Raw genomic sequence first — 24,553 nt, 5'->3', positions numbered from 1 at the left:
TGGGTTAAACCACAGAGCCTAGGACTTGCCGATCTGAAGGGTGGCGGTTCAAATCTCCGCGACGGGGTGAGCTCCCGTTGCTCGGTCCCTGCTCCTGCCCACCTAGCAGTTCGAAAGCACGTCAAAGTGCAAGTAGATAAATAGGTACCGCTCCGGCGGGAAGGTAAATGGCGTTTCCTTGCGCTGCTCTGGTTTGCCAGAAGCGGCTTAGTCATGCTGGCCACAGGACCCGGAAGCTGTACGCTGGCTCCCTCGGCCAATAAAGCGAGATGAACGCCGCAACCCCAGAGTCGGCCACGACTGGACCTAATGGTCAGGGTCCTTATACGCCCAGTCGCCTAATACGCCGGAATCTACGACACTGCAGTGGATGCTGCCCTGCAGTCCCACCCCAGCCAGAGTCAAAACCCCAGCTGCCAAAATTTTGCAAGCCACCTGCCCTCCCCTGTGCCACCAAATGCCCTTTAGCTGCTATACTTACAGTGGTGCTATACTTACAGACAAATGCCTCGCAAGACGGAAAACCCGCTAGACGAAAGGGTTTTCCGTTTTGGAGGTGCTTCGCAAAACGAATTTCCTATGGCTTGCTTTGCAAGACGAAAATGTCTTGCGAGTTCCTGCAGTTTTTTCCCCCTCCCCCCCTTTTCTAAGCCGCTAAACCGCAAATAGCGCTAATCCGCTAAGCCGTCAATGGGCTTGCTTCGCAAGACGAAAAAAACCGCTAGACGAAGAGACTTGCGGAACGGATTCTTTTCGTCTTGCGAGGCACCAATGTATCCCTTTCTAAACTGAAGCAAAGGATTCTGAGGGTTGAGTCCGTGCCAGATACTGGCAGTCCTCCTGCCCTTTGCAATGGATGCAAGAATGCCAAAAACAGACCCGAGTATAAAGAGGCTGGAACATGCAAGAATGAAGCACAAAGATGTCTGGACCTTGCCAAGATGCTGTGAGGGGGAACAAGAGAGCACAGAATGGACAATTTGAAATGGCAGTGACTGTGCCCAATGATCTGTGACCAAAAAGGGGAGAGCAAAAGGAAAAGGGGATGGAATGTGTGTACAAATGATAGAAGAGACCCCTAAAGGCTGCAAACCAGCTGGGCTCCAGTGGCTCCCGTTCCCAATTCTTCCCTCCCCATGACTCTCAGAAATTTTAAGTGGCAAACCAAAATGTTTTTAAAATGAAGGCCGCAAAAAAAGAAGAAAAAAAAAGAATAATGCATGTTTTGCTTTTGCTTTTTTAAAATGTATTTTCTCCTTCCCGCTTTTGTGTGTTCGGACTCTTCAGGAATAAACATCCAAGAACATATACAAAACCAAAAGAAAACCCCAAACCCCGCGTCTGTCAAATGCACAAAGATGCCGATTGTTGGTGTGCTTGGAAAAACCATTTTTTGACATTGAAAAGTGTTAACAAAAGTCTAATGGACGGATACATAACATATATATATAGCGCTATATTAACACTGTAAGTCGGTTACAAAGTCATTCTGGTAAAAACATAGGATACTTTCAAAATAGGAAATGAATAGAAGAAACTACACCTAAAAAGTTTTAAGGCAGTCAGCAAACTCCCCCCCCCCTAAAAAACAACAACACAAAATCCCACAAAACAGAAGTATACAAACGACATATTCCTACGGTTGTTCACAGTTCAATATCAATAAAATTGGGGGAAAGGAGGAGATAAAACAGAACCCTTCATATATGTTTCAAGGCTACACTGCCAGGCTCCAGCTACACAGATGTAAGGACTACTTTACCGTAAATGCAACCGTGGTTTTTGACCCCCTTTTGGTGCAAAGATATGGCAAGGTTACAGGTTGGCGTTCATGAATGGCAAGTCAGAAAGATACAAACCTCTTAAGGTATAATAAATGTTCACAACACGCGTCTCAGTTTGTCACATAGCAAAACAAGACATTTGTAAGCATCATCCCTAGTAAAACAAATAGGGCAGCTCTTGAAGCCGGGAGCCCCATGTTCATGCTGCATAGAAAACCCATGATTTGGTGCGAATGGGATTAAATGGCTTCAATCTGCAAACTCTGGCTGTGTTTGTGAGTGTTGGATGCCTATTAAACGGAGCTCGCTTGAAAACAAAAATCGTGTAAGCATCTACCTGGTAACAATGCAAGCACTCTAGGCAGCAGGAAGAGCGTGTTGGAGTTTTGACGGTGCAGTACGCAGATAGTGAAGAGCCTATGTTAAGGTTAATGTGTAAATCAGTGTGGTTGCAGCTGTCCCAAATAACAATGCACTATCACCATTAACACTGGCATTCTTGCTTGACACTGTGGCTTCTGGTATAGCTTGCCCCAAGTGTTTATTTGCTCGTTTTGATATCACAGAAGTGGCTGGATCTCACCCATCTTGGGTTTCATGGGGTCCCATTCATATGTTAATGTCTAGGAGCTCCTAGCTCCTGTTACTGGCTCACCAGTCGCCACTAACATCACATTCAACGTCAACACTAAACGCACAATATATATTTTTTAGAATTTTGGTGCTCTGTCAAGACTTTGTTCTTTGTTCCCTTATGTTTGGAGTCTAGCCTTTCCCCTTTTGTTATTATTTTTAAGAGCCCTACTTTCCCTCAATTGGACCCTCTATAGTTCCAATTGGGAAGACGGGAGACAGAGTGCATAATGGAAGTGACCTGAACACATATTCGCTAACCAAGAAGCGAATGCCTCTGAATGCAGCTGGTGTGTGGGCAAGCCACTTCTGCCACACTCAGAAAGGTGATGTGATTTTGGGGGATTGCCCTCATAGAATAGCTCCCTGTTTGGTGATTAGCGTTTGACATTTTAGCACGGGGGGGGGGGGGCTGAGATGGCACCTTAATGCCCTTTTAGACAGGGATTTTGGAGGAAGGCTGCAAGTTGACAGAGCTTCAAGCAAGCAAGGCCATCACTTGCTTATACTCATTCTTAATATGGGAATCACTGGGCAGTTTCGGATAGCAAGTCATCAACCATGTGTGGCAAACACCTATAATCTCACTGTCAAAAAGGAAACCAGTTGTCTGTTGTGACCAGGCCCGTCTTACCCATAGAGGCTAGTAGCGCGGGGCGCCAGGGCACCAAGTTCTGGACGGCGCCAGGAGAGAGTCCGGGGAACACCGAATGAGCGTGCTGAGTGAGCAAGGGTGCATGTGCCACTCCCACCAAGCATTGGTTTGGTTTTTTCTCTTTTAGCCTGCAGGTGCCGAATTCTGCAGGGTGCCTGCAAACTAAAAGGGGAAAAACCGAGCTGATGCTCAGTGGGAGTGGCGCATGTGCACTCGCTCAGTGCAAAGCCGCTCGCTCAGCATGCTGCCTGCCATGGCCACTGCGGCACGAAGCGGCTAGCTGAGCCGGGAGGCGCCGCATCCAGCCTCTGCCTCTTCCCTGCCAGAGGAGCTGCCCTCCAGCCACTGCCCGCCTCCTCCAGCCCTAAAAAAAGCTTGACAACTCTGGGAAAGGGAGGTGGTGCTGGAGGGATCTTTGCACCGGAAATGCTTAAGACGGCCCTGGTTGTGAATGGCAATAGCAAAGCTCTAGCCTTATTGAATCTCAACTAACCCCCATCAACTGTCTGTGGGAGGTGTGTGTGTGTTGGTGGTGGTGGTGGTTAAAACCTGGTGCTTAGGATATGAAATTACACATGGGAAAGAAGCAAGCAAGTTCAACTTGCAATGGGTGGGGCGCATTGTTGCTATGCTATTCGTGATTCCATTGGGATTTCCCTGCCGGCTGCAACAGAAGTGGGCAGGCCAGCACTGAGCGATTTCCAAAATACCACCCTGTATTAATATCCATCACACCTTCCAGGTATGCAGACCAAGACTGGTCTTACTTTGAAGCAACGTGAAGCCATTGCACCAAACATTTTTGTAAGAACCAAAACCAACCCTCTCCCACCCCAACACCAACCCTCCCAGGGCACAGCAAGGGGTATGGTTTTTATTCAAGTGCAAATATATACAGTGGTGCCCTGCAAGGCGAATGCCTCACAAGACGAAAAACCCGCTAGACGAAAGGGTTTTCCGTTTTGGAGGCGCTTCGCAAGATGAATTTCCCTATGGGCTTGCTTCGCAAGACGAAAATGTCTTGCGAGTTTTTCCGACTTCCCCCCCTTTCCCCCCTTTTTCTAAGCTGCTAAGCCGCTTATCCGCTAAGCCGCTAAAAGCCGCTAAGCCGCTAATAGCGCTAATCCACTAAGCCGCTAATGGGCTTGCTTCGCAAGACGAAAAAACCGCTAGACGAAGAGACTCGCGGAACAGATTCTTTTCGTCTTGCGAGGCACCACTGTATACAGCTGCAGCTGTTATAGCCTTTGGCACTTGGAATAAGACACCGTGGACATTTCTTGTGTTCAACAAAAAAACAACCAAATTAAATAAAAGTTTGGGTCTTGTTTTCCTGCTCCTTTTTATAGCAAGCACTTCTTCAAAAATAAAAATAAGCAAATGGTAAACTTCTTGATCACTTGACCTTCCTGACTAAACACTACCAGAGCTGGCCAAATACAATAGTGAGGATTTACTGAAGGGCCGGTCATCATTTCTCTACTTATTGGTTTGAGTGACAGAATACTAAGCTGGCTCCAGGAAGTTATTGGGAGGAGGGGGAACTCGGCTGTCTCATGGCAGGTATTCATAGAATCATAGAATTGTAGAGTTGAATGGGACCCCAAGGATCATCTATTCCAACCCCTTGCAATGCAGGAATGGGCAGCTGCCCCATACATTAAAACACATATAAAATAGAAAATAAACACGTAAGCATGCATATTAAAAATGGAGCTTGTGTCTCTAAGCTGTGTTTTTTCTAGGACTACCAGTAAAACCTGGGTATTTAGGGCGGTTAAACTGGGAGATCACACAAAATGGTGAAGTGGGCTTTTTTCCTAGCACAAAAAATAAAAAGGGGAGCACCATGAAAGCGCTGTTGCTCGAAGCAAACAGGGCTGGAATTGCGGGAGGCTCCTGTCAGTGAAGGGCCAGGCAAAAAAATAAAATAAATACAAATTGCATAGCCCTACCTCCAAATCGTGGGGGAGGAGTAACTCCTTCCTGGATAACCACCACTGCTGAAAGTGAACTAAACGTTCACCACTTGGATATTAAGCATTTTTACTTGGCAGTATGTTCCAATGCTCTCTCAATGAAACTTTCCTAAACGTCTTTACTTAGAAGACCGCCCTGCAATCAATATGTACAGCACAGCACCCTTATTTGGAAGTAACTTCAACTGAACTGAATATAATTTCTGGTTCAACATGCACAGGTTCCAGCAGCAAAGCCCTCTGAACATTATTTGTGAACAAACTGCGCCACTGATCAAAAGGAAAGCCAAGTTCTACCAACTGTTGCTGGACTGGAGTCGCTGTGCTTGGCCACCTGCTGCTTCGCCCCTTCTGTTCTGTACTACCGAGTTGCAATTTAGCCAAAGGAATATTGGAACATCTCTGCACCCCTGCAGATCACGAGCACACCTGTTTGCAAAAAAAAAAAACCCAGCCCTTTCGGGTAGTTCCTAAAGGTGGGCAGAATGGTCTTGTGCAGCTATACTTACATGCAAAGGAGATAGCACATCCAAAAAGCTTTTGAGGAGAGACATTATTCCGTGCAGAGCCAAGGACTGCTGTGAAGAAAGGCACAGATACAGAAAGGAGAAGCAAGTGCAATATTTAGCAAGCTAAACATGGTCCGTGGAGTGGCTAAGGTAGGGCAAGACCCTGGCTCTCTGGCAGTTAATTAGCTCCCAGGGAACTTGTGGCCCTCCAAATATTGTACTGCCATCTTCTTTAAGCACCGGCCATAATGGTTGGGACTGTTGGGAGACCAGCAATATCCAAAAGGCCACAGGTGCTTCACCTTTCTGAGCTAAGGCAACCCATGCAGGTAAGCCAGCTTCCATGCATCTCTCGTTGGATCAGGAGCAGACATATCTGGTGTGTCTCCAAATATATGCTGGGATCTGCATCTGAGTGTGGCTGCTGCTTATCTGTACTGAACGGATTATTATGATATTATTAACTGAATTTATATGCTGCCCTATACCCGGAGGTGCTTTTGACTACACACGCATTAAAATTCTGGTGCACCTAGTTGTGAGCAACCAACTGACAAGAGGTGGACTGCAGCCCACTCTAAGGTGCCGTAAAGATGCCATGTTTCGAAACGTTTAAAAGGTGGGTTTTGAAAAGGGCGTTAAAGAGTCAGACTGGAGCATACATCAACAAATAACTTCACGTTATGGGGGTTTCTGAAGGGGAGGGAGATGAGAAATAAGGGAAAGAAAATAGTTCTTAAATTCCCCCTCTCCCAAGAATGAATTTCATCCTCTGGATTAGTGGAAGGAAGGAAAGAAACCCGCGGAGTTTAAAAAAGAAAGGAGGACAAAAGCCAGAATACATTTGGCAAAGTAGTTTGCAATGGGAGATCTGTGGAGACATCTAGACCTAGGCTGCAAATAGCAGAATCTCCAGGGGCTGGGTGCATGCACTTATATAGTCCGGCCCCCCACAAGGTCTGAGGGACAGTGGACCGGCCCCCTGCTGAAAATGTTTGCTGACCCCTGACTGCTGGAAATTGACAAGACAAAATGCTTGCTTTAGCAAGGACGCATCTATCTGTCTTCTAACCTGGCACATTAGCCACTTGCCTACTCACTTGTGGTGACTAAGTCCTGCTTCCAGGTGATCAGATAAGGAGGCTTTTGAAAACTGAAAGGGGTTTGCAGGGGGAGGGAACAGGAGGTGGCCTAGGTGCCACAAGGGCTGGCACTCACATGCATAGGCAGGCTGGCTTATCTGCAAGGCTGTCAAGAGCCTGGTAAGTCGTGTGCCTATAGGACCTCCTCACCAAGCTGGGCAGAGAATTTTATTATCCTCCTATTCTGATTTCTGGGAAGAAACTTCTGGTCAAGTTCTCTTTACTGCTTGGTAGGTTGCTATAGATGGAAGAAACCACCTTATTTCTCAGAGGGATTCTCTTAAACTAAGCAGGCGGAACAAATAAAATACTTAAAACAAACTGAGCAGGCACAAAAGCCGATTAGGAATCAGGACACACACAGACATGGCTGGTGCAAACACGGCACACAAGCATTCAAGCTTTGGGAAACTTGAACATATAGTTGCACAACGAAGCTGCTGCATTGCATGGTTAGGAAACTGGCTCCTTCTGTTCAGGGCCAAGAGAGAAGCAGTTGCTTGTTTCGCTACTTTTCATCCAGCTTGCTTAGCTGGCAAGTCCTTCTTTTGGCCGCAGCGCTTGCATTGAAGCAGCCTTAGGCAACCTGGAACCCTACAGATGCTTCGGGCTACAAGTTCTGAAGCATTTGGAGGGCACCAGGTTGACAAAGGCTGCATTACAGTATAGCACAAAACTGGTCCTATATTTTGCTGATCTGCCTCCCTTTGGGCAGGTTTTCAGCCATCCTGCTAAGGGTGTTCACACATCATATTCCACAAAGGTACAACCTGTGCATGCAGATAGCCAAGATGGACACTTGAACAGTTGATGTAATGTTTCAACAAGTGCAGTCCGTTTGCACAACCTCTGGGCTCCACAAATCGGCACGTTTACACTCCGCCACACGAAGACTTCTTCATCTGCAGAGGCAGCTTGAACCTGTGTTTAGTGTGATGTGTGAACCAGCCTTCTGGCTTTTGCTAAGAACTATGTTCTTAGCAAACAGATTAGCCTTTTTTGCTGCTTAAGAGCAAGGGAAGAGGAAAAAGAAAAAAAAAGACACTGTGGCGGTTTGGCAGAGAAGCAAGCAAAGTTGGAAAGCGAAGGGAGGGTGGTGACTTTGGTGATGAGCGTAATTTCAAAGAGTGCTTTTTTAAAAAAGGTAAGAAACAGGAGACTACCTAGCTGGAAGCAGAGGGACAATTGGCTGCACATCAGCAGAAAATGTTGAGGGAAGCGGAAGGTAAACAGGACTTGCCATCTCTTGGAAAGTGTCAGAAAGGAAAATGTTCTGTCCAGCACAGAAAAATACAAACAGTTAAATACTTCAGAGTCAGCTTCACAACAGTTAAAGTGAGAGTGAGGGAAAGTAAAGGGGGAAGAGGAGGTTGGGTACGGGGTGAGATTTCATTCCAATATTTGCCTTGGCTGGCACATACAATTTCAAAGTGGAAACCGTAAAAGTAATCTGGACAGGAGAGGCTTGTCTTCCCTCACAGTTCGACATTGACATAGAGAGTTCAAGCAAGTTTAGAAATTAGTTTGGTTGCCACACGGCTTCACGTTCTGCTCAAGAAACCTGGCAAATGCTGGTTTTAAACAAGGGTGCCGAGAACCAAAAGCTACGTCTTCCACAGTTCCCTGGGAAGTTGTGGTGGTTAGACCAGCTTCCTAAAGATAATGAGATAGAAATTGATCTGAAAGTAGTGGGATTCAAAGGCTTTCCTTCTATCCCTGCTTGGCTCAACTTCGGATGGACAAGTACATTGGTTGCAGGCAAGGTGTTACTGAAACCTATTTTAAAAATACATGCGGAATATTCGCTCTGCAGAAAGTCAGGGTACTGTAGCTGTTTCTGTCTCCTGTGGGCCCAGTCTTTGACAAACATGTCTCCTGCCTCCTCCAAAATGTCTGGCTACAACTCCAATCAGCCCCCATCATGTTCTGGCTGGGCTCTTATGGGAGAAGTAGTCAAAAACATCTGAAGGTTGCTCTACGCTCTGTACATTCCAAAACTCTCACATTCCCACAATACTCTTACTCTCTACTTACTTGCCAGTTTTTGTTGTGTAAATCCTGCTAACCATTAACAAACACAGTCATGCACACAATCAACACCCATTTCTGGAACTCTGATGAGCATGCCTCTGCTCCCAAACACCTATTTTTCAACACCACAACTTAAAACTTTGGGTGCACGCTCAGAAATGAAGCAAATGGGATTTGGGTGCACATCTAAACTTGTGCGAATAAGCTCTTGAGCAGGTGCCTATGACTGTACTCTGGCAATGCCTTTCTTGCTCAGCCTATCTTGTCCTTGCAGGGGCAATTCTGAAGTCCTGGCCCAAGCAGAGCTTTGACAACAACCAGCAGCTAACCATGGTTTAACAAATGGCGTGAAGCCTGAGGGATGGTTCTTACGTTGCAGGAAAAACATGGTTGCCTCTCTCCTATGGCTGCATCCAGCGCTTTTTTTTCCTGGGGGTACGCATAGCCCTAAACATTTTGTGAATCTTTGTACCTTTTGTCCATTTACTGTATTTATTTCCCCCGATTTGAACTATAAAATGGTGATTTTCTTGGGTCAAAATGAAAGTATCCCTAAACATTTTTTTTTTTTTAAAAAAAGCACCGGTTGCATCCATACCACACTTCAACAATGTTAGAAACAGGAGAGATCACATGGGAGCACTGTGATGGTATGACCCGCAGGCTATTTGGAACTGCTATTCACTTCTAAGAACTGAGAAATGAAAGATGAATCTTTTACATTGAGCTCATATACTTACACAAATTCATTTAAAATCAGATGACAAGAACAACACCCATCACCCATAAGATTGAGCCCTAAGGGGGTAGGTTTAATTTCTTCATTTCAGGATAAAACAGACCACTAATTCTTTCAGTAAATCCTTGATGCTGTAAAGATTATTAACATTCCAGGGATGTTTCTCCTGTGCTATCTGATGCCCTTGTGGCTCCTCTGTGTCCAGGCATTTGTAGTAGGTTATCCTCCATCAATTAAAAATAATAATGTGCAGCTCTGGTTTGCACACGTGCTGCATTTGTTAGTTATATCATGTCTGCAGCGAGGTTTGGTTAAAAGCAAGATCAAAACTTACTGGGGGAGCCTGTTAAAAAGGACACGCCAAAAGTGGAAAGCATCCAAGACGTTACAAAAGGCATCATGCATGTGCGAAGTCATGCAATGTCAGTAAGAGACATGTCACAAATCCAGAGCCTGGGGCTTCTTCTGCAAACTTGCAAGCTATTTCCAAAGGAAGTCTGAGACGGAGTGGGACCGGTGGGTTTAGAACACTTTTGTGTCAGGATGAAAGAGCCTTAGGACCCATCTGCACTCAACATTTAAAGCAGTATCATACCACTTTAAACAGCCATGCCCCCTCCCCCAAATAATTCTGGGAATGGTAGTTTAAAACTGCTCAGAGTTGTTAGGAGGTCGTGATTCCCCTTGCAGACCTACAATTCCTAGAGTGATTTAATAATCAATTGTTCTTCCCAGGGAACTCTGGGAATTGTAGTTCAGTGAAGGGAACAGGGGCCTCTCCTAACAGCCTTGCCACCTTTAACAAACTCCACGTCCCAGGATTCATTGGGAGGAAGCCATGACTGTTCAAAGTGGAAGGTTTTAAATGCATAGGGTAAGCGGGGCCTTACTCTATATCAGCAGTTTGCTTCAGATGTAGCCCCACATGACTCCTCAGGCTACTGCTCTAAGACAGTGTTTCAGCTGTTTTTGGATTCCCATCATCTGGTTCAGTCCTGGACTGGCTTTGCTAGTTGTAGAAATGGGTTGTATCTGGGGGGTTGGGGAGGGTTTGTGTGAAAAGCTAACCACAGTGAGCCAGTTCAGTATAAATGGAATGTGCTATACATAGCCAAAATTCCTGAACATTGCTATAATCCTCCTTCACTCCGACAAGTAATGAAGTTTTTCAAAATATCATGGCCCTGGTGCAGACGACCACACAGCAATTTGCATGTGTAGTGGGACTTTAATTCTTTCTTCTTTTCAAACCCTAAATAGTATCCCCTTTGTACTAAATCTTCTTCTGAAGGAAAATCAAGGCACGGCCCTGAGACCCACAAGAGCCCCATTGATTTCAATGTGAGGAAAATGTAAACATGTACTTAAACCTTCCATAAAAGAAACCCATGGACTTTAAAGGGTTTTATGGTGGCTGGATGGTGTTCTTGCTAAGAGGTGCATTGGTGCAGGAGGTGGGAGGGTAGGAGTTTGCCATTCAAAATGGGAAAAAAGAAGCATAATCCCGTTGTACGAAAGCAACCCAAGTTTCAGACACCTCAAGAGGATCTCAAGAGGACCATGGTCAAAAGGTGGACCCAAGTGCAATGAACAAGACCCAAGTTTAAAATTGTTACAATCTAGTTCCAGCTCCCATTCCAATCAATTTTACAGTTTCTGTTCTTCAGAGGAAGAAGGAATATCCCCAATAAAGCCCAAGGCCAGGTAGCCTTTGCTCCAACACCCACCCAACACAGTATTATTAATATAGTAAGGATTTGTGTTTAAAAGGGAAGAGAGAAAAAAACAAAACCAAAGATGGCTGAAACTCATTACTGCAAAAGCAGGTGAATGCAGGAACATCCTTTGACTTGGCAGGCTTTATGTGAAGCTTGAACTGCAAATCAAAAAACAAACACGAGAACAGAAATGTTAGAAATAATAGCAACTCAAAAAAGGGGGGAAAATTAAATTGGGGAAAAAAATCAGTGGGAAATGACAAGGAAGCTGGCGACAGCTTCTTGCTTCATGGCAGAGGGTTTTGCAAAAGGGATTATTATGGAATGGGAAGGAATGAAAACCAACCAACCCTTAACCTTTAAAATCCATGCTAAGTTCTTATTGTGTGGAAGCCTAGTAGCAAAGACATAAAACACAGACCAAAAGCCACACAGCATTTTTAAATTTATGGCCATGTGTGACAAAAACAGGACGGTCTGGTCGGTTAATTTATCCATTTCCCCAGTTAATGCTCCAGTTCCAGTGACAGACCCAAGCAGCTGCCTCTCATAAAGTTATATTGTTGGAAGGGACTCTGAGAGACATCTATTCCAACCCCCCGCAAAGCAGGATTCTCAACACCTGGTCTCCCATCCAACTTGGAACCATACCAGACCCTGCTTATCTTTGCAAGTGTGCCGGCAGTTTTAATGCTGCACCACTAGGCGGCTTCACTGGTCCAGCTACCTGTCTGTTCCAGCCTTCCCAAAGCTGGTACTTTCCACATGTTTTGGATGTCCGTTCCTGAGCACTGGCCATGCCAGCTGTGACTGATGGGAGCTTGGAGCCCAACAACACATGGGCAGTTCCAGCTTGGATAAGGTTAGTATCCTTTGAGTAGTTTGGGAAAGGGGCATAGCTCAGCCACAGGATGTGTGCAAGAGGTTCCCAGGCTCAAAACTCTGTGTCTCCAGATTGGGTGGGGAAAGACTCCTGCCTGAAACCCTGGAGAGCTACTGTCAATCGATGTAGACAGGACTGAGCTAAATGGACCTATAATCCATACAAGGCAGCTTTCTATGTACCTCCAAGTGCTCAGGCAAAGGCCTTTCCCCAGCTTTGCTACTGGAGAGCCTTTCAACTGGGCATGCCAGGACTTGAACCTGGGGCCCTTCTTCATGCAAGCACACACATTCCCCCCAATGCCCTCCTTAGATGTGCATGGGATGCACCATTGATTCAGTGCCTCATGTGCAAAGAAATGCATGTGCAGATGGGCTCCCTCCACTGGAATGAATGCAAAAGTTTCTGCAAGCAGTGGGAGCCTGTGCATGCCTTGGGACAGATTGGAACACAGCAATTTAATTGCAGATTTAGAAAGCGTATACCAGTTAATTGGCAAATCACTATCCTTGAGTAGCATATTGTACTTTGCACTAAAAAAAACCCCAACCCCAACAACCCTTAATTGAGCAAAGGAAGAGACTCCCACCGCAAAACACCGGGCAAACTAAGTGCCTTGGAAAAGTTCTTTAGTAATCTTGGTGAAGCAAACAAAGCTGTACATCTCCCAGAATTAACAAGCTAGCATGTTTGAAAATTGTAGCTAAAGGGATGCATGCTGCAAGAGTGCATGTTACATGCAGGAGTCATGGGGTACAGAATTTCCTGGACTGCACCATTCTTGTTTGAATGCTGGGGGAATGGAGGGACTCCCACTAGCAAATTCTCTCCACATCAAAAAAACAATGCAAGACAAGAGCCTAAGTCAGCACACAATGACGCTGATAGGAGTTATGGCATCAGGCGGAGGAAGGCTGGCAATGGCTTTCTTAGGACAAAGGGTTTTTACCACTACTGCTTCCTGAAATCATTTAACTGGAGAAGCTGATCTGGAAGTTCTGCTCCAGATCAGCACATTGTCTCCCGGTAGCGTTATAAAAATGCTCGATAGTATATATATTTTGCCTTGCCACAAACATACGGTGTAAAACCTCAGCTGCCCAGTTCTTACTCTGAATTAAAAAGGAGCATTCCAATTTGCTGGGTTTCAGAGGGAAGTCATGCCGGCAGCAGTGAGCAGGTTGATCTGCCACCAGTCAATGGACTTCAGCAACACTGCGGTCATGCCACTGTGGGTTCTGTTACCAAGAAAAGTCCAAACCCTTTCCTAGGCAAAGTGGAGCACTGCATTCAAGGGCAAGAGAAAACTTAAAAACCTTTTAAAAGCAGAAATCCAGGCTAGGTTGCAACATCTGTGGGTGTGCATGATAAATATATGTGCAATAATGATGACATACTCTCACTTTTCCATTTAAAGCATTCAACAGCAAGTGAAAGCACTAAACTGCACATCTGAGCACACAACAGTTTCTAAAAGTGGAAAGAGCTATCTGCACAGAAAGTGATTCTCTGCAGGAGAGAATCCTAGAATCCTAGAACTGCAGAGCTGGAAGGGACATCTAGGGGGTCAGCTAGACCAGTGTTGCCCAACCTTGTGCCTCCAGCTGTTTTTGAACTACAACTCCCATCATCCCTGACTAGCAAGACCAGTGGCAAGGGATGATGGGAATTGTAGTCCAAAAACAGCTGGAGGCACAAGGTTGGGAAACACTGAATTCTAGACCAACTCTCTGCAACGCATGCAGTCCATTGTGAATTGTTAAATGTGGCCATCAGCCACAGGCAGCATTTGCATGCAGTGCCAAGTCACGAAGTATTGTTTATTAAAGCATAGAGTGCATGCAGTTCAAGCCCTTAGGCAACATGCCTCCCTTCTGCAGGCAGGTACACAAACTGTGAAAGTTTTATGACTAATTGATTGCGTTTACTTATATGCTGCTTGCCCAGTGTGCCTTACAGTAAACATTCAAGAAGACATCAGAATACAAATATACCCTATACAGAGCATGTCAGTAAAGCTAAGTGATGCTGGAGATCATGGTTTGTTTCACCCAGGCAAATCACAATAGCTTAGGTGAAAAACAGGTAACTGTGGTTTGGGCAAAACAAAGGTTTGGATGCAAAGCTAACCAGCTCATCGTTTGTTTACCTGCTTGCAGAAGAAAGGAGAAAAGTAGGAGCAATTGGGCTGCATTAATAAACCACCCTCTGTAGCTTAGCACATATGCTTGCATCTTGACAAACCATAGTTTGCCAGAGGGCCCCACCTTGAAAGAAGCTACAGTTAGCCTTCTCTCGCCAGATGCAGCCTCCAAGAATATGACCCCATCAGCCTTGAGGGGGGAAAGTGGAAACCCCTTCCCCACACCCGTCCAATTGCTGGCGACTGCATGGAGTTAATGCGCATGTCCATGTGTGGTCGCGGCGCATGAGAGTGTGTGTGGCTTCCAAGTGTGCATTGTGCTCACATGGTGTGGCCCCTGGCTTAGCATTCAGTTTCAATGTGGCCGCGCTCTGTCAGGGGTTTATATCTGCGCTGAAACTGTGCCAGCTGTAACTGGGAGGCCTCTCAAACCACCAAGGGCACCCGACCCTATAATGGCAGACAGCATGCAGCATCTGGGTTGGCCGGGTACATCCTAACTATCTGGATTGTGTCCTGCCCACTGCATTTCAGGCTCCAGCACCACAACTCCACTTCTGGCAAATAACAGTGAGAACCGGGGTTGGGAAATACCTATCACAGGGCATGATTTAGATATGCAGCCCTGTGCGTGTCCTACATGCGTGTGTTGCTGCATGTATGAATAGCGCACGTGCGCAGGAGAGCTGAGCCAAACCACAGCTTCCTAGCACATGTATACATGCAGAGAAACACATTACAACCGTGACTAGCCAGTCTAAGCCAGCCAGAATCTGGCCCCATGTTTGAAGCAGCAGCAGCAGCAGCCCTTAACAGTATTATCTGAAAACCCAGCGACTGCTCCTCTGGCTTGACAACTGCAGTGACAGTCTGACGCCACGTGGGGGAACTCCAGACATGTAAAAAGAAATAACAACCAAATGGATCCTCTACAAAAATAACCTTGAGAATTCCATCTTTCCTCCCCCCTCTCTCTCTCTCTCTCTGTCTCTCTCTCTCTCTCTCTCCAAAAGTTAATACTTTAGGCTCTTATCGTTGCAGCAAAAAAAGGCGAAACGAAACAAAACCTGGAATGTGTCCACAGAGCCTGATAAAAAAATATTAAGTTCCTGTAGCCCCCATTCAGAAGGCTCAGCCTTATCTCCTGGAAAGCTTTTTGGGATGCTTCTCAAAAAAGGGTTGGTTTCTGCAGGGATGCCAGAGTTGCCATTTTCAGGCTTCACCCTTCCGTTAGCTCTAAACATTACACCACTGAGAAAATGGCACATCCAGGCCTTGCCCCCCTCCCCCTCCCTCCTAAATTTCCCTTAATGTAACATCTGCACTTCCCCTAACTGATCCCTCTTTATAGTGAGTGAGGGGCAAGGGGTCTGTTTGGGATTGCAAGTTTGAAACCCAAGTCAGATGTTACGGTGTATTTCATTTCTCTCTCTTTTTTACTAAATTCACTGTCACATCTCAGACGCATGCTCAAACAAGGAAGTAAAAATGTCAGCCTAATTTATAGTCGAAGGTGGATGGCTTTAGTTTTGATACACAGAAAGGTGCTTCCTCATAAAATATTATTATAGAAGAGATTGTGCTTATATAGACAGCAACTACAGCTTTCTCTGAGCTAGGGATCAGTACCAGAAACTTCCTATCGCCAGGCTCAGCCCTGGAAGATGTGATATTATAGTAATGTTAGGGAAATCCCTCTCGCACAGAGTGCTTTTCCTTCACCACTGAAGAACCGCAGCCAGCCCCACCTATCTGGTGTTGGAGAAGGGTGGAGAAAAATTATCTCCAAGTGAAGCTCATTTCCACCTCCTCCTGTTTTAGAAACTGAGGTTGGGACACTGATCGTGGGACTAAATGAACCAGGCATGGATGGGGAACCTGAAGCCCTGACCAGCATGGGCAGAGCTCAGGACAATGGGAGCTGTGAGGCAGCCATATCTAGAGGTCTACAAGCTTCCCAGTCCTGGTCTGAACCCGTCCTGAAGTTTGTCTGCAATCAATGGGAGAATACTCCTTCACAGCTCCCCAATCTGGGTTCTGCACAGCAGAATGTCTCCTTAACTGCTCTATAATAAAGGTGCATTGTGAACAAGGCCAAAGGGGCACAAGGTGAGGTGAGATAGCCAGCCGATGCTGAAAATGTACAATTTACCAAAGTTGGAACGCCCTCCTGTAATTTGCAAATTCGACTGAGTCCAGAGACAGACCTCCTTGACTAGGTCAAGCAATCACCATTACAGATGCTTATAAGATATACAAAAAATAGAGTTTCTTCCATGTAAAGACAGCTTCAAAAATAATTACTCTTTCAAAGAATCCTTCATTTAAAAAAATATAACCTACATATTGATTCCCCACCCCCACAAGGGAAGCACAGTCAGAAGCTAGAACAGTCAAAACGGACCTCGCTCTGCTCATTTTTACAAATTGCAGAATAGGACTTCGGTTATAGCAGAGAGGTAGCCATGTTAGTCTGCCGTAGCAAAAGCAACTAAGAGTCTTGAAGCACCTTAAAGACCAGCACTCAAATTGTGGCGTGAGCTGTCATGAACATGAGCCCAATTCATCAGATGCAGGAAGTGGCAGGGATATATACCGCACAAAATTTTAACGGACCTACCGAACTCCTTTGCAACCCATGTCATTTGGCAACACCGTGTATAGAAATTATTTTGGCCCCTGCGTTACATGATACTTATGTCATGTGACTGTTGTTGATTGTCTAGCCAAAATTGCATCAATCCACGCACAAAAGAAGCGGGAGGAGATCATCAGCAAGATTGAGGGACAGACCCCAAATTTTGCACAAGTTAAAAATAAACCTTCCCTAAGGATCCTAAGGGAGGGAAATTTAAAAGCAGTTCAGTGAGGACAGAGTGTGGTCAACGGCCACAAAATGTTGGGTGGAAGGAAGGAGTAACTAGAAGTTTTGAAGAGCTGCAAAGGGCAACGGTGTGTTGCGGATCCTGCTTGTAAAGAGAGATCATGTCTTTAAGGTGTCTGTTCTTTTAGCTACTCCAGAAACTAAGCTTAGCATTTAGGACTAGAGAGAAAGACGGAATGGATACGAAGCTCTTTGGTGGGTCAACTTCTGCTGGCAGAAGTGCAACCAAAAGGAGTTTCCACACCAAAGTTTTTGTGGGTGACCGGCACTCTGAAGCAGAGCACTGGTCACTCACAAACAGACGTGTGCAGGGAAGGGATCAGGTCCCTGTGCTGACTGCCCTGCACCCAGATGGGACTTGCAGCATCAGCCTGGAAGACAGAACTGGCCATGGTGGCTCTTAACTTGCAAAGAAGGTCAGGAAAGACCTTTGGGGTTGCACATCCCTGGTTACATTCTTGTGGTGCGAGATTGCTCCTGTAACTCTCTCCAGTGGTCGCAACGCCTTATAAAAAGGTCAACACGAAAAAGGCAAATCTGTATACCTACATTGCAAGTGCATAATCCTGAAAGCCAGTAGATGGCTCCATCTTTTGCACTTTGCCCTTTTCAGTACCTTGAGACCTTGTACGTGACCTGCAGGAGCACTCCAGTGTTACAAAAATGCAACCAGGGAACTTACGTAAGTGGCAAACGTCACTCAAATCTCCTATGGGTGCCATGCGTGCAGAGCCATATGCACAGGTGCAGAATCAAAAGGAAACCTGCTGTAGCCCTGGCACCCACCAGGATTAGCAGAGAAAGGTCTGGAGAACAACGACAGGGGAAGAGAAAGCTTAACGGTCCTGCTGTAGAGCAGACACCTGTTAAGGTTCATGCCTAGTATGCTTCTCTCTTTCTCAAGAGACACTGCATCAATGCTTCGAAATCCCCCCTGAAAGGTATTTATTAAGAGGAAACATACTGCCTTTGCATGTGCCACTGCTCCTTCAAGAAGCACCTGGGAGACCCATGAGCATAGCTCCAGAGCTCCATCCATGCATGGCACTCCCATTGCTGGTGCAGTCAAGTACCCTTACACGCCTGCAAAACTTTTCTTCACTTCCGCAGCCAAGCAGCGGCTAAAGGTCTGACTGCAAATATGCGGGTCTGACTTGCTCCAACGATGCCAGACTGCTGGTTTTATTTTATTTTTTACTTTTACAATAAGAAGCATTGTACTGCAATCATAGCATACCCAGCACTGTTAATTTGTTTGGCTAAGCACAGGGGCAGAACTGGCACCAGATATATAAGTTTATACTGTAACTAGAGTTACTTGAACGCTCTAACAGCCGCTTTTGCAAACAGTCGCTTTTGGCACTAAGCGACTCTGAGCTGAATATACCTCTGGCTGGTTAGGAATGCAATAGGAGCCAAGTCGTTGCGTACAGTTAAGGGGGTTGGGGCCACAGGATCACATCCTCCCTGCTGCCCGCAAAACCCGGAGGCGAGGTGAGGGAATCCGGTGGCATGATCCTGCAGCCCAACACAATCACTTAACCACGTGGCTAACACTCAGGAAAACTGTCATCTCTGCACTGGCCCATTGTGGCAAGGCTTTTACACAATGAATTAAGCACAGACCTTTTGAAGCATCACTGGGAAAGACAGTGAGAGACGGAGCGCTATGTGTTTTGCTTCGACAACAGAAAATCCAAGACTTATTGCAAAGTCGGTTCAGCCGATCGCTGGGTGGGCTGGCTTTCGGTCTCTGCTCTCCAACTGCTCTCTTGCTTCTTTGAACCAGCTAGTCAAGCTTTTACAAAATATTATTTAGGTACCCTCTGTATAAAAAAAGTTAAGCCGGTCATATTCCCTTCCCGCTCCTCTTTTAAGGAAAAAGCAAACAAACCTGTATTTTCTTTTATATAAAAAATAATTCAGTCTGGGTTTTTTTTGTTTTGTTTTAAAATGGGGGCGGGGGGAGAGGGAGGGAAGCCCAGTTTCCAGTCTGATAATGGGAAGAAGCGAATACAGACATGCAACGGAAGACAGCACACTGGAACAGAAGCCCACAGAGCTCGACCGGAGACAATGGCTTACTTTTTCTTGTCCTTGTCTTTCTTGGTTTGTTGAGAGCCAGCCTGCGGCCCTTGTGACTGTAGCAGCTGGGCTGCCGCTTTCTTCTTCTGGAAGTTGCCCAGCTCCTCCTCGAGCTCCTTCTTCTTGTCGTCCACTTTCTTCTTCTCTTCCTGGTGAGTCCGCTTTAGGTGGTCAAACTTCTCGTGAAGCTGCCCAACCGGAAAGAAAGAGGGAGGTCATAGACACAGAGAGAGGCAGAGAGAGAAAAGAAGCGTTAAGTTGCAGGGAAATATTGCAATAGTCCAAACCTGCTGCGCAGGCTCAAAGGATGGAAGGGGTTTTGAACAAGCAGACTCGTGGCCTATGGCCAGAGATCACAGCATCACAGAACTGAACTGAAGGGTTCAGCCAGCCTGCTTATATAGAGCTCCACTACAACGCAACTGTAACCATTTTCTGTAACTATCCAATCACTGAACATCACTTCCAACCCCCCATTTGCATATGTGGACCTGAGTGAAAACTATCTACAGTATCCCCCTGCTGGCCCAGGGTGAGAACTTCAGTACATAAGAGTAGTGGTGCCTTCTACCCGATGAACATTAAACTCCAGACTGGGAACAGACCTTTTCTATCTCCCTCTCTAGCCCCACAAGTGACCTAGGTGACTCTGGTCAGGACTGACTATGGGCCCCTCCAGAAATCTTTCTTTCTTTCTTTCTCTTTCTTTCTTTCTTTCTTTCTTTCTTTCTTTCTTTCTTTCTTTTTATTTATTTTGCATTCACAAAAACACTGGAGGGGTTCTAAGTGATCCCACTTTCAATAGGGTTCATGCCTGCAACACTTTCAGGGTTGACATACTGCTTTGCTTCCAGTCGGCGCATGCCCCATAGCTTCCTTCAGAAACTATGGGGCATGCAGGACAGAAGTCCTGTAATTTTTTAATACCACAAATGTCCTGGTTTTCCTTTTTATGTTCTGTGTTTTATTTGGGGCTTTATTTTTTTGTCCTGTTTTTGCTGCACTACGCAGCACGAGAATCCAGTAATGCTGTAACTCTTGAGAAGCATTGTGGTACAACTAATATAGGCTAAGTTTCAATTTATATATTTTTTAACTGTTGCCATATCTGTATTGTCCGTGTTATACCTAATTGCAAATTCAAATGTATCCCCATTGTGTTCTATGACTTCCTTGATACTGTATGTGGGCTGGAACTGGTCTGTGACCGAAATAATAAAATTCATTCATTCAACTAATATAATGGCAGGATGTCCAGCATAAATCCACCACAAATGCACTATTACTGCAACAATGACTTGTTGCTGAATGCACCCATACACAAAAAAAAAAAACACCAGTCTGGAGGGACCCTATACATGATCAAGCCCAAAATAACTCTGGTTTGTGTTTTCTGCTTCGCACAAGTGCTCCTATATGGACCCCCTGACGATTCCAAGCTGAATCATTCAGAGATTCAGGGGTGGGATCCTGTATTAAGAGTGAGGGGAGGAGTCCACTTACATCCTTTTCTGCTTCCTTCAACTCGGCTTCTTTTTCCTTTACCCGCATGACGAACATTTGCCTCATTTCCTCCTCTTTTTTCTGGAGCTCACCCAGGAATTCATTCCTCTTGGCTTCATAGGTCTCTTGCAGACTTGTTATGGAAGCACCCCGTTAAAAAAGAGAGAGGACGTGGTGGTCGTGGGCAGACAGAAAGAAAGCCAAACCTCATTAGTATCAAGGATGAGTAACACCGAAGGAAGAACAAAATCAATCAATCAGTCAATCAGCAGCTCCTGGTAAATCAGGTAAGGTTGCACATGAGCCTGTAACATACCTTGCTGGGTTATTGAGAGGATTAAAGGTGTATGAGCATGGGAGGTTGCTTTTACACGCAACCCTCCCATGAGTCCATCTAATGCATTATTGGAAGAAGCAACTCCCCAGGGCTGTGTGAATGAGTGTGTGTTTATGTCTTCCAAGGTCCATTAGCAGAGATCTGGGAGATGCAATTGGTGACCGAACTTGGAACACACACAGAACCAGGCAGAGGGCCTTCTTGGCAGTGGCGCACTCACATCAGATGTCCAATATAACCAACTACAGTGGTGCCTTGCAAGACGAAAAGAATCCGTTCCGCGAGTTTCTTTGTCTAGCGAAGCAAGCCCATTGATGGCTTAGCGGATTAGCGCTATTAGCGGCTTTTAGCGGCTTATCGGCTTAGAAAAAGGGGGGGGAGGGGAAAAAACCCGCAGGAACTCGCAAGACATTTTCGTCTTGCGAAGCAAGCCCATAGGAAATTCATTTTGCGAAGCACCTCCAAAATGGAAAACTCTTTCGTCTAGCGAGTTTTCCGTCTTGCGAGGCATTCGTCTTGCGGGGCACCACTGTATATGGTTTTTAGAAGACATCTGAAGGCAGCAATGTACAGTGGTACCTCTAGTTACGGATTTAATTTCTTTTGGGGTGCCATGCACACCCCAAAAAATCCATAACTAGAGGCACCGCTTCTGCACACACGCATGGCATGATAAAGTGCTTCTGTGCACACATGAGCGGTGAAACCCGGAAGTATACACTTCCAGGTTTGCCGCGGCCATAACCTGAAGATTCCGTAACCTGGAGGTTACGCAGCACGAGGTATCACTGTATAGGGAAGTTTTTCATTGTTTATAATGTTTTATTGTTTTTTTTATATATATTGCCAAAAGCTGCCCAGAGTGGTTGGGGCATATAAATAATAAAATTATAATGTACCCCCCCCCCACAAAACAACAAGCCTTGCCACCTTATACATAGTTCAGAGTTCTTTGAAGGAAGGACAGGACAAAAATGGGATACACTGAATAAATATCCCAACAATATTTACTTTCAACCAGGATTTTTCTGGCGTGGAAACATTAAGTCCTCTTCTGTTGAAAAGTGTTTTTGAAAAGAAGCACAAAACTGGATGAAAAGCAAAGAAGGCCTGAGTAACTTCTATATTACTACTACTGCTACTACAGTCCTAAAAGCCTGAGTGAATTAAAAAATATCTTGGCCTAGTGCCTAGAAACCAACATTGATGGTGCCAGGAATGTTTCCCTGGGGAAAGCATTCCACAAACAGTGGGGGCCACTACTGAAAAGTCCGCTCTCTACACCTCCCTTGGATGAAGCGCCTGGAGAAGGCACCACCACCAATGCTTCTTCTGTGTGGTGCAAAACTTCTTTTGCTTCATCCTCAGCAGAGCAAAACGCGACACTCACGCTGTGCTGTGCCTCAGCTTCCCCCTTTCTTAGAACTACTCCAAAACATCACTTGCCAAGGAGCTTGATGAAGTTTGCCTGATAACGGGGAAGCATCTAGTTCCTCTCACCCCTTATGCGCTGGGTCCTTCGTGAGGTAAACGGTTTGTCACCACTTCTTTATCCAGCTTGGTTTCAAGAGTTCCTGGAATGCTTTCTGCTCCCTGTCAGGAAGCAAGGCTGGCTTGCTGAAGAGTCCAGGCTGGTTTGAAAAGATTAAAAGTGCCTGCACTTCACATCTATTCTCCAGCTTGCGCTATGAGACAAGAAGAAAGTACCCTTATCTGTGGTCCTCCATCTCCTCTCTTTCTCCACTTCCTCTTTGCTATCTGAACTTGAAAATAAATAAATTGATACTTTTGGCTCTGTTCTACCCTTGCGAGGCACCACTGTACATTCTTTCTGCAGCATCCCTGTGGGGCTCAGGAGCACAGTTATGCCACCACTTGCTTGCCTGCAAAGCTGGCAATGTCTCACCCTTTTTTAAAAAACACCCTCTCTTGTGGAGGATTCCCTCAGCCTCTTCTCCCCTCTCTTTGGGAGTCTTCTGGGAAGCTGCTGCTGCCACCCCAGTCTCTGAGCTGCCCCCCCCCGCCCCAAAGTGATGTTTGCCCCACAGGGACCTGGAAAGAGGATGCCCCCAGCCTTAGTGGCCCAACTGGCCAAAGATGAACATAAGTCTAGCACCACAGGGGCCTGGGACTTGTCTGTCCATTCCGAACAGCAAGGGCTGGAGGACTGGCTGGCTGGGCTCCCTCGCCTGCTTGCTTGCTCACTCTGAGGCCACCTCCGCTCCTGGCAACCAACACCCCCTGGCCAGCCCCAGAGGCATCATTCGCCTGCAGAGTTTATAGCCACGGCTGCTGCTACAAACAGCTGTGCAAGCCTTCGGGAGGCAGAGACACAAGAGGGTATCAGGGGAGGGAGGGAAGGAAGGAAAGACAGAGGCCAGTGTGGCCCACAGCACCCTGATCATTATTCAAGGCACCCCAGGGTGCCATGGCACTCTGGTTACAAAACCACAGCATTTGGCTATTGCTGCCATTAACAAGACAGCATTCTACAGGTCTTGCCAACATTTTTAGGCCTGTGGGCACATTTGGATTTTTGAGAGAGTGGTGTAGGTGATAACTTCTCTGGTCTTGTCTCTCTCCTCCTCCCCCCAGACCAGATCATCCCCCTGCCCCATAAAAAAATGAAAGAAATAAAGCGTGCTTCACTTTTCCAAGGGATCTGGGCAAGAGTCAGATCCAGCAGAACTAATCTGAGCCATGAAATGCAAATACAGTCATACCTCGGGTTACAGCCGCTTCAGGTTGCGTTTTTTCAGGTTACGGACCGCCGATACCTGGAAGTATCGGAACGGGTACTTCCCGGCCGCGCATGCACAGAAGCACTAAATCACACTTTGCGCATGCACAGAAGCGCCGAATCGCAACCCACACGTGCACAGACATGGATTGTGAACGTTGCAGGTTGCGAACATGCATCTCGCATGGATCATGTTCGCAACCCAAGCGTCCACTGTAGAACAGAACAAGGAAGAGAGGAAAAGCTTCACTAACTTCTCCTTCATGTCTATGTATTTTCAAGGGATACAAAGGTAAACACACTTAAGGCTTTGGAGTTATCAATACATCCACGGGCACCATGTTGGAGACTGCTGAGCTATAGTGTTGGATTTTCTAACAGGAAGACCTGGATTAAAATCCCTTCTTAGCCGTGATGCTGACAGTGAGTCATAAGAATCTACGAAGAGCTTGATAGATCAGATCAGTTGTTCATCTACTTCAGCATCCTGTTTTCACACACATATACAGTGGTACCTCGGTTTCCGAACGTAATCCGTTCCAGAAGACTGTTCCGAGACGTTTGAAAACCGAGGCGCAAAAGGCGGTATGCAAATTTAATAGAGAAAATAGAGAAAAATAACATATACACTCAGCAGAAGCCGTTCAACTTCCGAGGTGCGTTTGGAAACGGAAGCATTTACTTCCGGGTTTACGGCATTCGAAAACCGAAATGTTCGTCAACGGAAACATTTGAAAACTGAGGTACCACTGTACACACAATTATAGCTACACACCCATCGCTAGCTC

At 46.0% G+C, this 24,553-nt stretch overlaps 1 protein-coding gene and 1 long non-coding RNA gene across 6 annotated transcripts in view; one reads left to right on the top strand and one right to left on the bottom strand.

Moving 5' to 3' along the window:
• SEPTIN11 (septin 11) overlaps positions 1-24,553 on the bottom strand; it is a 109,346-nt gene that overhangs the window by 6,089 nt on the left and 78,704 nt on the right. The window contains exons 8-10 of one of the 5 annotated variants that reach the window (XM_079990980.1): positions 20,689-20,821; positions 19,186-19,373; positions 5,561-5,629 (exon numbers count right to left, since the gene is read on the bottom strand). In XM_079990980.1, coding sequence (XP_079847106.1) covers positions 5,605-5,629; positions 19,186-19,373; positions 20,689-20,821 — 346 coding nt within the window. In that variant the 3' untranslated portion in view covers positions 5,561-5,604. Of the gene's footprint in view, positions 1-4,333; positions 5,630-6,029; positions 11,349-19,185; positions 19,374-20,688; positions 20,822-24,553 lie in introns of those variants that run through there. The other 4 variants (XM_079990979.1, XM_079990983.1, XM_079990981.1 and 1 more) reach the window with 4 other exon arrangements.
• On the top strand, positions 674-9,300 carry LOC307224436. Its single transcript, XR_013842517.1, has 2 exons — positions 674-3,972; positions 4,302-9,300. It is a non-coding gene; the product is annotated as an uncharacterized lncRNA (long non-coding RNA).

This window comes from Podarcis cretensis, assembly GCF_951804945.1.
Source record: "Podarcis cretensis genome assembly, chromosome: 9".
Taxonomy (NCBI): domain Eukaryota; kingdom Metazoa; phylum Chordata; class Lepidosauria; order Squamata; family Lacertidae; genus Podarcis; species Podarcis cretensis.
The sequence above is the reverse complement of the archived record's forward strand: the minus strand, read 5'-3'. Positions and strand labels throughout refer to the sequence as shown.